This window comes from Bombina bombina, chromosome 12 (assembly GCF_027579735.1).
Source record: "Bombina bombina isolate aBomBom1 chromosome 12, aBomBom1.pri, whole genome shotgun sequence".
Lineage (NCBI taxonomy): Eukaryota > Metazoa > Chordata > Amphibia > Anura > Bombinatoridae > Bombina > Bombina bombina.
In genome coordinates this window covers 159,018,124-159,033,526 of record NC_069510.1, presented here as the reverse complement: position 1 = coordinate 159,033,526, position 15,403 = coordinate 159,018,124, and the positions used below count along the sequence as shown (strand labels likewise).

Below are 15,403 nucleotides of genomic sequence, written 5' to 3'. Positions count from 1 at the left end.
ACAGCAATTAAACAAAAACGTTACTGTGCCTTTAAGAGAAAAAAACTAGCACTTAAACTGCAAATCAGTGAAAAAATAAAGTAAAATCTTTGAAATTTTTACAGTGTGAATAAGGGACTAAAGCAGCATTGCACCCACTTGCAAATGGATGATTAACCCCTTAGGCCCCAAACCGGATTGAAAAACGTTAAAAAACGTTAAAAATCAATTGAGCACCATGCCACAGCTCTGCTGAGGCTCCTACCTGCCCTTAAATACGATTTTGTGCAGAAATAACCCCTTTGAAATGGTTCTCAGATGCCAGAGGACTCCTCTAGGGAAGCTGGATGTCTCAGTCTGTATTAAAACTGCACAGTTAGAGTGCTAAAATACTCCCCTCCCACCATGTACTGGATGTCAGAGGGGCCTTAAGAAAATACTCCTGGGAGTATCTGTCTAGCCATGTGGAAACTAGGCCCCAAATAAAGACTTATCTCCCTCAGAGAAAAAACGTCCTATTTATGAAATCATGTAAACGTTTTGTCACTAAGCAATATGAATATTAACATGAGTATTACCCTGTTATGTAAGCATGATCCCAGTTGCTATTAAATCTCTGCATCAGGCTTACCTCAAATACACAAGGCTCTGTCAGCATTTTCTAGAACTTATTCCTCTCTCTAGAAATAAATATACTGAACATACCTCAAAGTAGGTAATCTGCAGGCCGTTCCCCCAACTGAAGTTTTCCCATATTCATCAGTTATATGTGAGAACAGCAATGGACCTTAGTTACAAACCGCTAAGATCATCAAATCTCCAGGCAGAATTCTTCTTCTAATTTCTGCCTGAGAGAAAAACAGTACAACGCTGGTACCGTTTAAAAATAACAAACTCTTGATTGAAGGTAAAACTATACTAAGTCACCACATATCTCTTGATACTTCCTTTCTTGTCGAGAGTTGCAAGAGAATGACTGGGAGTGGCAGTTAGGGGAGGAGCTATATAGACAGCTCTGCTGTGGGTGTCCTCTTGCAACTTCCTGTTAGGAAGGAGAATATCCCACAAGTAATGGATGAACCCGTGGACTGGATACACCTTACAAGAGAAATATAGGCAGGATGATAACTCCAAGGAAGTGTCAATGTATCCACTGCTTCTGCCTGAGGATCCCTGGACCTGGATAGGTACCTGGGAAGTCTCTTGTTTAGATGAGATGCCATCAGATCTATTTCTGGAAGCCCCCACATCTGAACAAAATGGAAAAACACCATCTGGGTGAAGAGACCACTCTTCCGGATGTAAAGCTTGACGACTGAGAAAAACCGCTTCCCAATTGTCTATACCTGGGATATGGACCGCAGAAATTAGACAGGAGCTGAATTCTGCCCAAGCAAGTATCCAAAATACTTCTTTCATAGCCTAAGGACTGTGAGTCCCACCCTGATGATTGACATACGCCACAGTTGTGACATTGTCTGTCTAAAAACCAATAAACGTCTCTCTCTTCAATAAAAGCCCAAACTGAAGAGCTCTGAAAATCGCACGGAGTTCCAAAATATTGAATGGTAATCTCGCCTCTTGAGATTTCCAAACCCCTTGTGCTGTCAGAGATCCCCAGACAGCATCCCAACCTAAAAGACTTGCATCTGTTGTGATCACGGTCCAGGTTGGATGAACCAAAGAGACCCGTAGAACTATACGATGGTGATCTAACCACCAAGACAGAGATAGTTGAATATTGAGTTTTAAGGATATTAAATGTGATATCCTAGTATAATCCCTGCACCATAAATTCAGCATTAAAAACTGGAAAGGTCTCATATGAAAATGAGCAAAGGGAATCGAGTCCGATGATGCAGTCATGAGACCTAAAACTTCCATGCATATAGCTACTGAAGGAAATAATAGAGACTGAAGGTTCCGACAAACTGAACCCAGTAAAAAATGTCTCTTGTCTGTTAGAGACAAAGACATTAACACAATCTATCTAGAAACCTAAAAAAGGTGACCCTTGTCTTTGAAGAAACAACAGAAGTTGAATCGTATGAGATTCTGCAGAACGAAAAGACTGAGCAAGTACCAAGATATCATCCAAATAAGGAAACATTGAGAACCTTTGAAAAGATTCCTAGAGCTGTCGCTATGCCAGAAAGGAAGAGCAACAAATTGGTAATGCTTGTCCAAAAAAAAGAGAACTTCAGAAAATTAAAATAATCTGAATGAAACAGAATATGAAGATATGCATCCTGTAAGTCTATTGTGGGCAAATAATGTCCTTGCTGAACAAAAGGCAGAATAGACCTTATAATCACTATTCTGAAAGATGGTACTCTTACATGACAATTCAAAAGATTTTCTTCCTTTGTGTCAAGGTATTTGAATTATTATTAGATGATATACACAGGTATACTTATTATTATTCAATAGATCTGTGGCTGTGTACATCAAATAATTCATTTAGTTTCTAAAAACTGCAAATGGCACAGGATGGGTCACAAAGTCACTTAAAAAGAAATTGCTTTCAGGGTTGTCTTTGGAGAGATCATTTAAAAAGGAACACTTTCTTGCTGGGGTGTGAAGCTAAAGTCCCCATCAGATGGTGATTGAACTTTTCTTATGGCCCTAAGACATTTGGTGATCAGAGAGAGAGAGTCAATCTATATAGCTATATATTCCTGGTCTTAGATCAGACATAAGATAACATTTGAGCTATTTCAAAAGGAAAGGCAAATTGTTTCAAAATGACCATGTTTACTGTGTGTGTTATAAATCTTGGATCAAGCGTAACGATTCCCCTTCCTGATAAACAAGACATAGGAGAACCAGATTAAGATAGATAAGCCCATGCAGGGATATATATGGACACAATATCACTGAAATAGCTGGATTTCTTTTACAACTAAATTATCTTTCCAAACAAAGATAAGCATAGTACTTAAGTTACAGGAAACCTGTGGTTGGTAGAGTCAATGGTCTGTACTGTGGGGGAGGATATTGCTCAGAAGTCCTCTGAAATCTCTCACCCAAATCTTTGTGACTTGAAAAGAAACCAATGCTAACAGACACATATGATAACAACACAATGGCTCACTGAATCTCTGACACTTGAATATACGTAATGCAGACATACGGCTGGGGGAAGGTAACACACAGCAAAAGCACATGGCTCGCATTATAATTTCAAATTTCACTGTTTAAAATAACTTGCACTTAGATTCCAGTAAAACATACTTTAGACAAAAATCATAAAATGTATTAGCCTCTGTGTTTTTAAGCATATGAATATAGATATTTGTGGACCTAAGAAGCAATGACAGATAGCGTTCATATTAGATAGATATTTGCTGAGATTGATAAACATTGCAAATAGATATATGAATGTTTAACATTTCTAACAATTATTTATTTGTGTTGCAGACAACAATTGGCCATGCACAATTTATATATTCAGGAAGAAGCACACTGAATGTGAAACATACTGTATTCGTATGACTATATATATCAGGATTTTTAAATGCTATTAATTTTGGAATAATTAGCAGTATATTTGCTTTGATATAATATAATGTAAAAAACATATTATATTTCATATTAACATAATCAAAAGAAATATTGTGACCTAGCCAAGTACAAATTAACATATAACTTATTAATGTAAGGAAATGATGGCATTTATTACACATTTTAAAGAAATATGTTTAAATGTTAGAAATGATTAAAATGTATTGCTGTGTTGTTGTCATGCTGCCCCCCGGTGTTGTGATGCGAGAATTACAGCCAGAAGGCCTTTTGGCTGTTAAAAATGAAACTTCCCAGGGCCAATCCGATAAGATATCCCAGATATCCAATCTGAGACAAGCTTCCGTTGGGCGTTTCCAATCTAACCAATGATGGGTACTAATCAAAAAAGGGCAGGGGTGATGATTTAACCCTGAGCATAGAGAGAGAAGGCTGCTAGCTAATTCTTGTTAACTTTGACTGGTAAACTGTTTTTGCTGAACCCTGAAGGAATAACTGCTACAGTTATAAGTAAACAGCTACTTTTGCTCTCCATATGCAAATATTCTCCAATTTTGGTGTTCTGAGGTGAGATTGTTCCTGTTGAGAAAAATTAAAAACTGTATATCGATTTGTTTATTTGGTAAAGTATATATATATATATATATATATATATATATATATATATATATATAAAGGTTATTAATTATATTAATACTTTAACACAAATATATGCATAGTCACTGCAGTTTAAGTATAGTTGAGAGATTTAAAAGAGCAGCTTGTATTTTAGCTTATATTCATAGTCTGGGTATTGTTAAACATATATCCTTAATGCTAAGTTGTTTTATCTGTGCAAATATAGAGTTATAACTCAGAGCTTGATTGCTGACACAAATAATATATATAACTTCTGGTGTTTCAATTAGAGTATATATACTGTCCTATTGTTTAACTAAGCACTGTTAAAATTGTATTGCTTGGATGTTAGCAGTTAAAGATCTTGGAATCTCATTGTGTTAACTGAATGAAATTCTATTGTGAATAAGGTAAACTTTTATGAACTCTGCGTAGCATATTTTAATAGTTTTTAAACATTTATAATATTGATTCATATTCTGGTTCCTACAAATATATTTCAATGTGTTCATAGATATTAACTAATAATAAAGAATTCAGGAATTTATATTAATTTTATGGTTTCTAGTATATGCATATTTTGGGTTTATTTTAAAGGATAATTATTAAATATATTGTGTTATAACCCTGCCATATACTGACATAATATTTGGAGGCATTGCATGAGATATTATTAATATTTATCAAATTAATATAATATATTTGTAGTAAATAGAAATTATTATAAAAAAAGAGAAAAAATTTCATATTTTGAAATTAATATTTTGAAAATATAGTTGTTTTTTTTTAAATTGAAATATTGATTTTCATGTTCAAGATTAATATTAATATTTTGAAATATTAAAAATTAATTTTTGAAAAATTTATAAAATTTAAATTCATAAAAATATTAATTTTTCATATTTCAAAATTCATAAAAATATTAATTTTTCATATTTCAAAATGAATATTGATATTTTTGAAAATATAATTTTTTTTCCTCTCTCTTATTGGTCAAAATTGTATTAGCGTTTTATCTTATTAAGTACAACACTAAAATAACGATGTCTTCAGCAAAAAGTAATGCTAGCATTTCTGTACATGATGAAATTGTACCCTCCCCAAGATCCTCTGTCCATGAAATGGTTCAGGCAAAAACTCTCTAATTAGAAGCCATGAACCACCTCATGACTCGACTTGATATTGGGGACGATGTCTCCATGTATATTAAGGGGTGTAAAGCTAAAGCCAAAGATTTAGTTAGAGATATGTGGTTTGAAGATGGGGAATTATACCAAATGTTACTGCAACTTAATGAATGCACGGAATTTAGAGGGCATGATGAATTAATTTTCAAAACTTGGCCGATCCTAATGTATTTGAGCTGTGAGATGTCTAGCCAAATGACAGGACAGGACAGACAATTAGGACGGTTAAGAGTTGAAAATTATTCATTACGAGAATTTGAAGAAGCCTTTATTCACGGAAAGGTAGAGGTTCTAGAAGCTAATAAAAAGGTTTCTGACAAATAAATATAATCAGAAATTAGTGGCTGAATTTAAAGCTTTCGAAGAAGAATATGAAAAATGCCAAGATGAAAATAAAACTTTAAAAGCTAGATATCGTGAGGCTGAAAAAGGATATGAACAGGAAATAAATAAATTAAAGAGACAAATCAGCAGTAATAAGGAACTTTTAACTAATAACGCTAATGCTGAAAGGTTTAACTCAATTAAGGACTGGGTAAGAAATGAGTTTCCAGATACCAGGCGGGAGGATAGACAAAAATACCCAAATTATAGCCCTAATTCAGGCCCAGAGGTAACTTTTTCCCCTAGGCAATTACCTAATTCTGGGGGACCAGAAGATTATTACGCCTCAGATGAAGAGGGCAGTTACTATAACGGGTCAGAAAGGGGGGCTAGCTTCTCAGACAGCCCATATAAAAAAACATGGGTAAGATTTCAGCACAGTAAAGATAGGACAGATGAAAGGCACCCTAACTCAAACAATAAGTTCCCAATGAAATCCAGTAATGTACTAAATAAAGTGTATGACACCCCCACAATAATTAAATTCCTAAAGAAAACATTACGCCCATTTTCCAAAGGGGGGGCCACTTCCATAATTGACCACTTAGAGGTTTTTGAAAATGCTTCATCTATAATGAATGTTACAAGTGAGCAGTTAAAAATTAAATTTCTACCCTGGGTATTTGAAGGTAAATATCACAAATTTTTTGCTTCACTAAAGTATATGAATATTCATTCCTGGAGTGAAACAAAATGACAGTGCAGAAAAGAATTCGGGCAACATCGCACTAAAACTGCAGCAAGAATAGCTGTATATGGTTTAAAATCTAGTGCAACTTAAAGCCCCATCGAGTTCCTTTCTATACTGAAGAGTGCGTACAGTATGGCTGAACATAATCCCAGATATATATCTGAATTTTACTGAATTATACTTTGATATTCCTGGATATATATCTGAATTTTACTGAATTATACGTTAATATTCCTGGATATATATCTGAATTTTACTGAATTATACTTTGATATTCCTGGATATATATCTGAATTTTACTGAATTATACTTTGATATTCCTGGATATATATCTGAATTTTACTGAATTATACTTTGATATTCCTGGATATATATCTGAATTTTACTGAATTATACTTTGATATTCCTGGATATATATCTGAATTTTACTGAATTATACTTTGATATTCCTGGATATACATCTGAAATTTACTGAATTATACTTTGATATTCCTGGATATACATCTGAATTTTACTGAATTATACTTTGATATTCCTGGATATACATCTGAATTTTACTGAATTATACTTTGATATTCCTGGATATACATCTGAATTTTACTGAATTATACTTTGATATTCCTGGATATATATCTGAATTTTACTGAATTATACTTTGATATTCCTGGATATACATCTGAATTTTACTGAATTATACTTTGATATTCCTGGATATACATCTGAATTTTACTGAATTATACTTTGATATTCCTGGATATATATCTGAATTTTACTGAATTATACTTTGATATTCCTGGATATACATCTGAAATTTACTGAATTATACTTTGATATTCCTGGATATACATCTGAATTTTACTGAATTATACTTTTATATTCCTGGATATACATCTGAATTTTACTGAATTGTACTTTGATATTCCTGGATATACATCTGAATTTTACTGAATTATACTTTGATATTCCTGGATATATATCTGAATTTTACGGAATTATACTTTGATATTCCTGGATATACATCTGAATTTTACTGAATTATACTTTTATATTCCTGGATATACATCTGAATTTTACTGAATTATACTTTGATATTCCTGGATATACATCTGAATTTTACTGAATTATACTTTGATATTCCTGGATATACATCTGAATTGTACTGAATTATACTTTGATATTCCTGGATATACAACTGATTTTTACTGAATTATACTTTGATATTCCTGGATATATATCTGAATTTTACGGAATTATACTTTGATATTCCTGGATATACATCTGAATTTTACTGAATTATACTTTCATATTCCTGGATATATATCTGAATTCTACTGAATTATACTTTGATATTCCTGGATATACATCTGAATTTTACTGAATTATACTTTGATATTCCTGGATATACATCTGAATTTTACTGAATTATACTTTTATATTCCTGGATATATATCTGAATTCTACTGAATTATACTTTGATATTCCTGGATATACAACTGAATTCTACTGAATTATACTTTTGATATTCCTGAATATACATCTGAATTTTACAGAATTATACTGATATTCCTGGATATATATCTGAATTTTACTGAATTATACTTTGATATTCCTGGATATATATCTGAATTCTAATATTTTACTTATCCAATCTTTTTTTTTTCTCTGTATATGAATTATTATGGACTATGAAGATATGCAAATGTATGTTGTGCTGATTATAAATAAATGTTTTTTTTCTTTTAAATTGCTTCATTCTCTTAGTATCCTTTTTTGAAGGAGAAGTAATGCACTACTGGTAAGCCAATGACAACAGACATATATGTGCAGCTACCCATCAGCAGCTACCTCCCAGCAATGCATTGCGGCTCCTGAGCCTACCTAGGTATTGTTTCCAACATAGGATACCAAGAAAATGAAGCAAATTAAATAAAAGTTCTGTCTGAATCATGAAATGAAATTTTTTTTTTTTTTTTTTAATGAGGTGACATTTCAACCTCTTAGACGTACAGCATAATGTTGATCGGCTAGCACAGATAATGGCTGAGAGGTTGAAATGTCACCTCATTAAAAAAATAGCGCTTTGCCGTAGGCAGCCAGTGGCGCCCAGATTGGCATAAACTTGTGGGCAAATAAAGGTACTTTCAGAATTAAGTTTTATACTTCATGACTGATAGTCCCCTTTATTTATAGTACTGGTAAATCCTAGTGTTTCAAAAACGCTAGTATTTAACCCCTTGGATACAAATACATGAGAATGGGACGAACCTCCAGTGCGATACCGCAGTCCCACTCAGCTTCGTATCTACTTCCATTTGGGAAGTGCAGAGTCCCATGCCCGTGAAACATCCCATCTTTCATCTCTCCTTCATAACGTGTCTCCGTCGGGAGAATGTACTCTCCTTTACCCTCCAACCTAAAAAACAAGATTGTACCAGTCTGTAAATAACTGCATAACGTGTCTCCGTAGGGAGAATGTACTCTCCTTTACCCTCCAACCTAAAAAACAAGATTGTACCAGTCTGTATATAACTGCATAACGTGTCTCCGTAGGGAGAATGTACTCTCCTTTACCCTCCAACCTAAAAAACAAGATTATACCTGTCTGTATATAACTGCATAACGTGTCTCTGTAGGGAGAATGTACTCTCCTTTACCCTACAACCTAAACAACAAGACTGTACCAGTCTGTATATAACTGCATAACGTGTCTCTGTAGGGATAATGTACTCTCCTTTACCCTACAACCTAAACAATAAGACTGTACCTGTCTGTATATAACTGCATAACGTGTCTCTGTAGGGAGAATGTACACTCCTTTACCCTACAACCTAAACAACAAGACTGTACCTGTCTGTATATAACTGCATAACGTGTCTCCGTAGGGATAATGTACTCTCCTTTACCCTACAACCTAAACAACAAGACTGTACATGTCTGTATATAACTGCATAACGTGTCTCTGTAGGGAGAATGTACTCTCCTTTACCCTGCAACCTAAACAACAAGACTGTACCTGTCTGTATATAACTGCATAAAGTGTCTCCGTAGGGAGAATGTACTCTCCTTTACCCTACAACTTAAACAACAAGACTGTACCTGTCTGTATATAACTGCATAACGTGTCTCTGTAGGGAGAATGTACTCTCCTTTACCCTCCAACCTAAAAAACAAGATTGTACCAGTCTGTATATAACTGCATAACGTGTCTCCGTAGGGAAAATGTACTCTCCTTTACCCTACAACCTAAACAACAAGACTGTACCTGTCTGTATATAACTGCATAACGTGTCTCTGTAGGGAGAATGTACTCTCCTTTACCCTACAACCTAAACAACAAGACTGTACCAGTCTGTATATAACTGCATAACGTGTCTCTGTAGGGAGAATGTACTCTCCTTTACCCTACAAACTAAACAACAAGACTGTACCCGTCTGTATATAACTGCATAACGTGTCTCTGTAGGGAGAATGTACTCTCCTTTATCCTACAACCTAAACAATAAGACTGTACCTGTCTGTATATAACTGCATAACGTGTCTCTGTAGGGAGAATGTACTCTCCTTTACCCTACAACCTAAACAACAAGACTGTACCTGTCTGTATATAACTGCATAACGTGTCTCTGTAGGGAGAATGTACTCTCCTTTACCCTGCAACCTAAACAACAAGATTGTACCTGTCTGTATATAACTGCATAACGTGTCTCCATAGGGAAAATGTACTCTCCTTTACCCAGCAACCTAAACAACAAGACTGTACCTGTCTGTATATAACTGCATAACGTGTCTCTGTAGGGAGAATGTATTCTCCTTTACCCTACAACCTAAACAACAAGACTGTACCTGTCTGTATATAACTGCATAACGTGTCTCTGTAGGGAGAATTTACTCTCCTTTACCCAGCAACCTAAACAACAAGACTGTACCTGTCTGTATATAACTGCATAACGTGTCTCTGTAGGGAGAATGTACTCTCCTTTACCCTACAACCTAAACAACAAGACGGTACCTGTCTGTAAATAACTGCATAACGTGTCTCTGTAGGGAAAATGTACTCTCCTTTACCCTACAACCTAAACAACAAGACTGTACCCGTCTGTATATAACTGCATAACGTGTCTCTGTAGGGAGAATGTACTCTCCTTTACCCTACAACCTAAACAATAAGACTGTACCTGTCTGTATATAACTGCATAACGTGTCTCTGTAGGGAGAATGTACTCTCCTTTACCCTACAACCTAAACAACAAGACTGTACCTGTCTGTATATAACTGCATAACGTGTCTCTGTAGGGAGAATGTACTCTCCTTTACCCTACAACCTAAACAACAAGACTGTACCTGTCTGTATATAACTGCATAACGTGTCTCTGTAGGGATAATGTACTCTCCTTTACCCAGCAACCTAAACAACAAGACGGTACCTGTCTGTATATAACTGCATAACGTGTCTCTGTAGGGAGAATGTACTCTCCTTTACCCAGCAACCTAAACAACAAGACGGTACCTGTCTGTATATAACTGCATAAAGTGTCTCTGTAGGGAGAATGTACTCTCCTTTACCCTACAACCTAAACAACAAGACTGTACCTGTCTGTATATAACTGCATAACGTGTCTCTGTAGGGAGAATGTACTCTCCTTTACCCAGCAACCTAAACAATAAGACTGTACCTGTCTGTATATAACTGCATAACGTGTCTCTGTAGGGAGAATGTACTCTCCTTTACCCTACAACCTAAATAACAAGACTGTACCTGTCTGTATATAACTGCATAACGTGTCTCTGTAGGGAGAATGTACTCTCCTTTACCCTACAACCTAAACAACAAGACTGTACCTGTCTGTATATAACTGCATAACGTGTCTCTGTAGGGAGAATGTACTCTCCTTTACCCTACAACCTAAACAACAAGACTGTACCTGTCTGTATATAACTGCATAACGTGTCTCTGTAGGGAGGATGTACTCTCCTTTACCCTACAACCTAAACAACAAGACTGTACCTGTCTGTATATAACTGCATAACGTGTCTCTGTAGGGAGAATGTACTCTCCTTTACCCTACAACCTAAACAACAAGACTGTACCTGTCTGTATATAACTGCATAAAGTGTCTCCGTAGGGAGAATGTACTCTCCTTTACCCTACAACCTAAATAACAAGATTGTACCTGTCTGTATATAACTGCATAAAGTGTCTCTGTAGGGAGAATGTACTCTCCTTTACCCTACAACCTAAACAACAAGACGGTACCTGTCTGTATATAACTGCATAACGTGTCTCTGTAGGGAGAATGTACTCTCCTTTACCCTACAACCTAAACAACAAGATTGTACCTGTCTGTATATAACTGCATAACGTGTCTCTGTAGGGAGAATGTACTCTCCTTTACCCTACAACCTAAACAACAAGACTGTACCAGTCTGTATATAAATGCATAAAGTGTCTCTGTAGGGAGAATGTACTCTCCTTTACCCTACAACCTAAACAACAAGACTGTACCTGTCTGTATATAACTGCATAACGTGTCTCTGTAGGGAGAATGTACTCTCCTTTACCCAGCAACCTAAACAATAAGACTGTACCTGTCTGTATATAACTGCATAACGTGTCTCTGTAGGGAGAATGTACTCTCCTTTACCCAGCAACCTAAACAACAAGATTGTACCTGTCTGTATATAACTGCATAAAGTGTCTCCGTAGGGAGAATGTACTCTCCTTTACCCTACAACCTAAACAACAAGACTGTACCTGTCTGTATATAACTGCATAACGTGTCTCTGTAGGGAGAATGTACTCTCCTTTACCCTACAACCTAAACAACAAGACTGTACCTGTCTGTATATAACTGCATAACGTGTCTCTGTAGGGAGAATGTACTCTCCTTTACCCTACAACCTAAACAACAAGATTGTACCTGTCTGTATATAACTGCATAACGTGTCTCCATAGGGATAATGTACTCTCCTTTACCCTACAACCTAAACAACAAGACTGTACCTGTCTGTATATAACTGCATAACGTGTCTCTGTAGGGAGAATGTACTCTCCTTTACCCTACAACCTAAACAACAAGACTGTACCTGTCTGTATATAACTGCATAACGTGTCTCTGTAGGGATAATGTACTCTCCTTTACCCAGCAACCTAAACAACAAGATTGTACCTGTCTGCATATAACTGCATAACGTGTCTCTGTAGGGATAATGTACTCTCCTTTACCCAGCAACCTAAACAACAAGATTGTACCTGTCTGTATATAACTGCATAAAGTGTCTCCGTAGGGAGAATGTACTCTCCTTTACCCTACAACCTAAACAACAAGACTGTACCAGTCTGTATATAACTGCATAACGTTTCTCTGTAGGGAGAATGTACTCTCCTTTACCTTACAACCTAAACAACAAGACTGTACCTGTCTGTATATAACTGCATAACGTGTCTCTGTAGGGAGAATGTACTCTCCTTTACCCTACAACCTAAACAACAAGACTGTACCTGTCTGTATATAACTGCATAAAGTGTCTCCGTAGGGAGAATGTACTCTCCTTTACCCTACAACCTAAACAACAAGACTGTACCTGTCTGTATATAACTGCATAACGTGTCTCTGTAGGGAGAATGTACTCTCCTTTACCCTACAACCTAAACAACAAGACTGTACCTGTCTGTATATAACTGCATAACGTGTCTCTGTAGGGAGAATGTACTCTCCTTTACCCTACAACCTAAACAACAAGATTGTACCTGTCTGTATATAACTGCATAACGTGTCTCTGTAGGGAGAATGTACTCTCCTTTACCCTACAACCTAAACAACAAGACTGTACCTGTCTGTATATAACTGCATAACGTGTCTCTGTAGGGATAATGTACTCTCCTTTACCCTACAACCTAAACAACAAGACTGTAACTGTCTGTATATAACTGCATAACGTGTCTCTGTAGGGATAATGTACTCTCCTTTACCCTACAACCTAAACAACAAGACTGTACCTGTCTGTATATAACTGCATAACGTGTCTCTGTAGGGAGAATGTACTCTCCTTTACCCTACAAACTAAACAACAAGACTGTACCTGTCTGTATATAACTGCATAACGTGTCTCTGTAGGGAGAATGTACTCTCCTTTACCCTACAACCTAAACAACAAGACGGTACCTGTCTGTATATAACTGCATAACGTGTCTCTGTAGGGAGAATGTACTCTCCTTTACCCTACAACCTAAATAACAAGACGGTACCTGTCTGTATATAACTGCATAATGTGTCTCTGTAGGGAGAATGTACTCTCCTTTACCCTACAACCTAAACAACAAGACTGTACCTGTCTGTATATAACTGCATAAAGTGTCTCCGTAGGGAGAATGTACTCTCCTTTACCCTACAACCTAAACAACAAGACTGTACCTGTCTGTATATAACTGCATAACGTGTCTCTGTAGGGAGAATGTACTCTCCTTTACCCTACAACCTAAATAACAAGACTGTACCTGTCTGTATATAACTGCATAACGTGTCTCCGTAGGGAGAATGTACTCTCCTTTACCCTACAACCTAAACAACAAGACTGTATCTGTCTGTATATAACTGCATAACGTGTCTCTGTAGGGATAATGTACTCTCCTTTACCCTACAACCTAAACAACAAGACTGTACCTGTCTGTATATAACTGCATAACGTGTCTCTGTAGGGATAATGTACTCTCCTTTACCCTACAACCTAAACAACAAGACTGTACCTGTCTGTATATAACTGCATAACGTGTCTCTGTAGGGAGAATGTACTCTCCTTTACCCTACAACCTAAATAACAAGACTGTACCTGTCTGTATATAACTGCATAACGTGTCTCTGTAGGGAGGATGTACTCTCCTTTACCCTACAACCTAAAAAACAAGATTGTACCAGTCTGTATATAACTGCATAACGTGTCTCTGTAGGGATAATGTACACTCCTTTACCCTACAACCTAAACAACAAGACTGTACCAGTCTGTATATAACTGCATAACGTGTCTCTGTAGGGAGAATGTACTCTCCTTTACCCTACAACCTAAACAACAAGATTGTACCTGTCTGTATATAACTGCATAACTGGTCTCTGTAGGGAGAATGTACTCTCCTTTACCCTACAACCTAAACAACAAGACTGTACCTGTCTGTATATAACTGCATAACGTGTCTCCGTAGGGAGAATGTACTCTCCTTTACCCTACAACCTAAACAACAAGACTGTACATGTCTGTATATAACTGCATAACATGTCTCTGTAGGGAGAATGTACTCTCCTTTACCCTACAACCTAAACAACAAGACGGTACCTGTCTGTATATAACTGCATAACGTGTCTCTGTAGGGAGAATGTACTCTCCTTTACCCTACAACCTAAATAACAAGACGGTACCTGTCTGTATATAACTGCATAACGTGTCTCTGTAGGGAGAATGTACTCTCCTTTACCCTACAACCTAAACAACAAGACTGTACCTGTCTGTATATAACTGCATAACGTGTCTCCGTAGGGATAATGTACTCTCCTTTACCCTACAACCTAAACAACAAGACTGTACATGTCTGTATATAACTGCATAACGTGTCTCCGTAGGGAGAATGTACTCTCCTTTACCCTACAACCTAAACAACAAGACTGTACCTGTCTGTATATAACTGCATAACGTGTCTCTGTAGGGATAATGTACTCTCCTTTACCCTACAACCTAAACAACAAGACTGTACCTGTCTGTATATAACTGCATAAAGTGTCTCTGTAGGGAGAATGTACTCTCCTTTACCCTACAACCTAAACAATAAGACTGTACCTGTCTGTATATAACTGCATAAAGTGTCTCTGTAGGGACAATGTACTCTCCTTTACCCAGCAACCTAAACAACAAGACGGTACCTGTCTGTATATAACTGCATAAAGTGTCTCTGTAGGGAGAATGTACTCTCCTTTACCCTACAACCTAAACAACAAGACTGTACCTGTCTGTATATAACTGCATAAAGTGTCTCTGT

The 15,403-nt window shown here is 36.3% G+C and overlaps 1 protein-coding gene across 1 annotated transcript in view; it reads right to left on the bottom strand.

Moving 5' to 3' along the window:
- The window catches only part of MORN5 (MORN repeat containing 5), a 268,166-nt gene extending 259,167 nt beyond the window's left edge, over positions 1-8,999 (bottom strand). Inside the window, exons 1-2 of the mRNA XM_053695494.1 lie at positions 8,980-8,999; positions 8,647-8,794 (exon numbers count right to left, since the gene is read on the bottom strand). Of these exons, the coding sequence (XP_053551469.1) occupies positions 8,647-8,794; positions 8,980-8,999 (168 nt within the window). The remainder of the gene's footprint in view (positions 1-8,646; positions 8,795-8,979) is intronic.
- Positions 9,000-15,403: the final 6,404 nt, after the last annotated feature.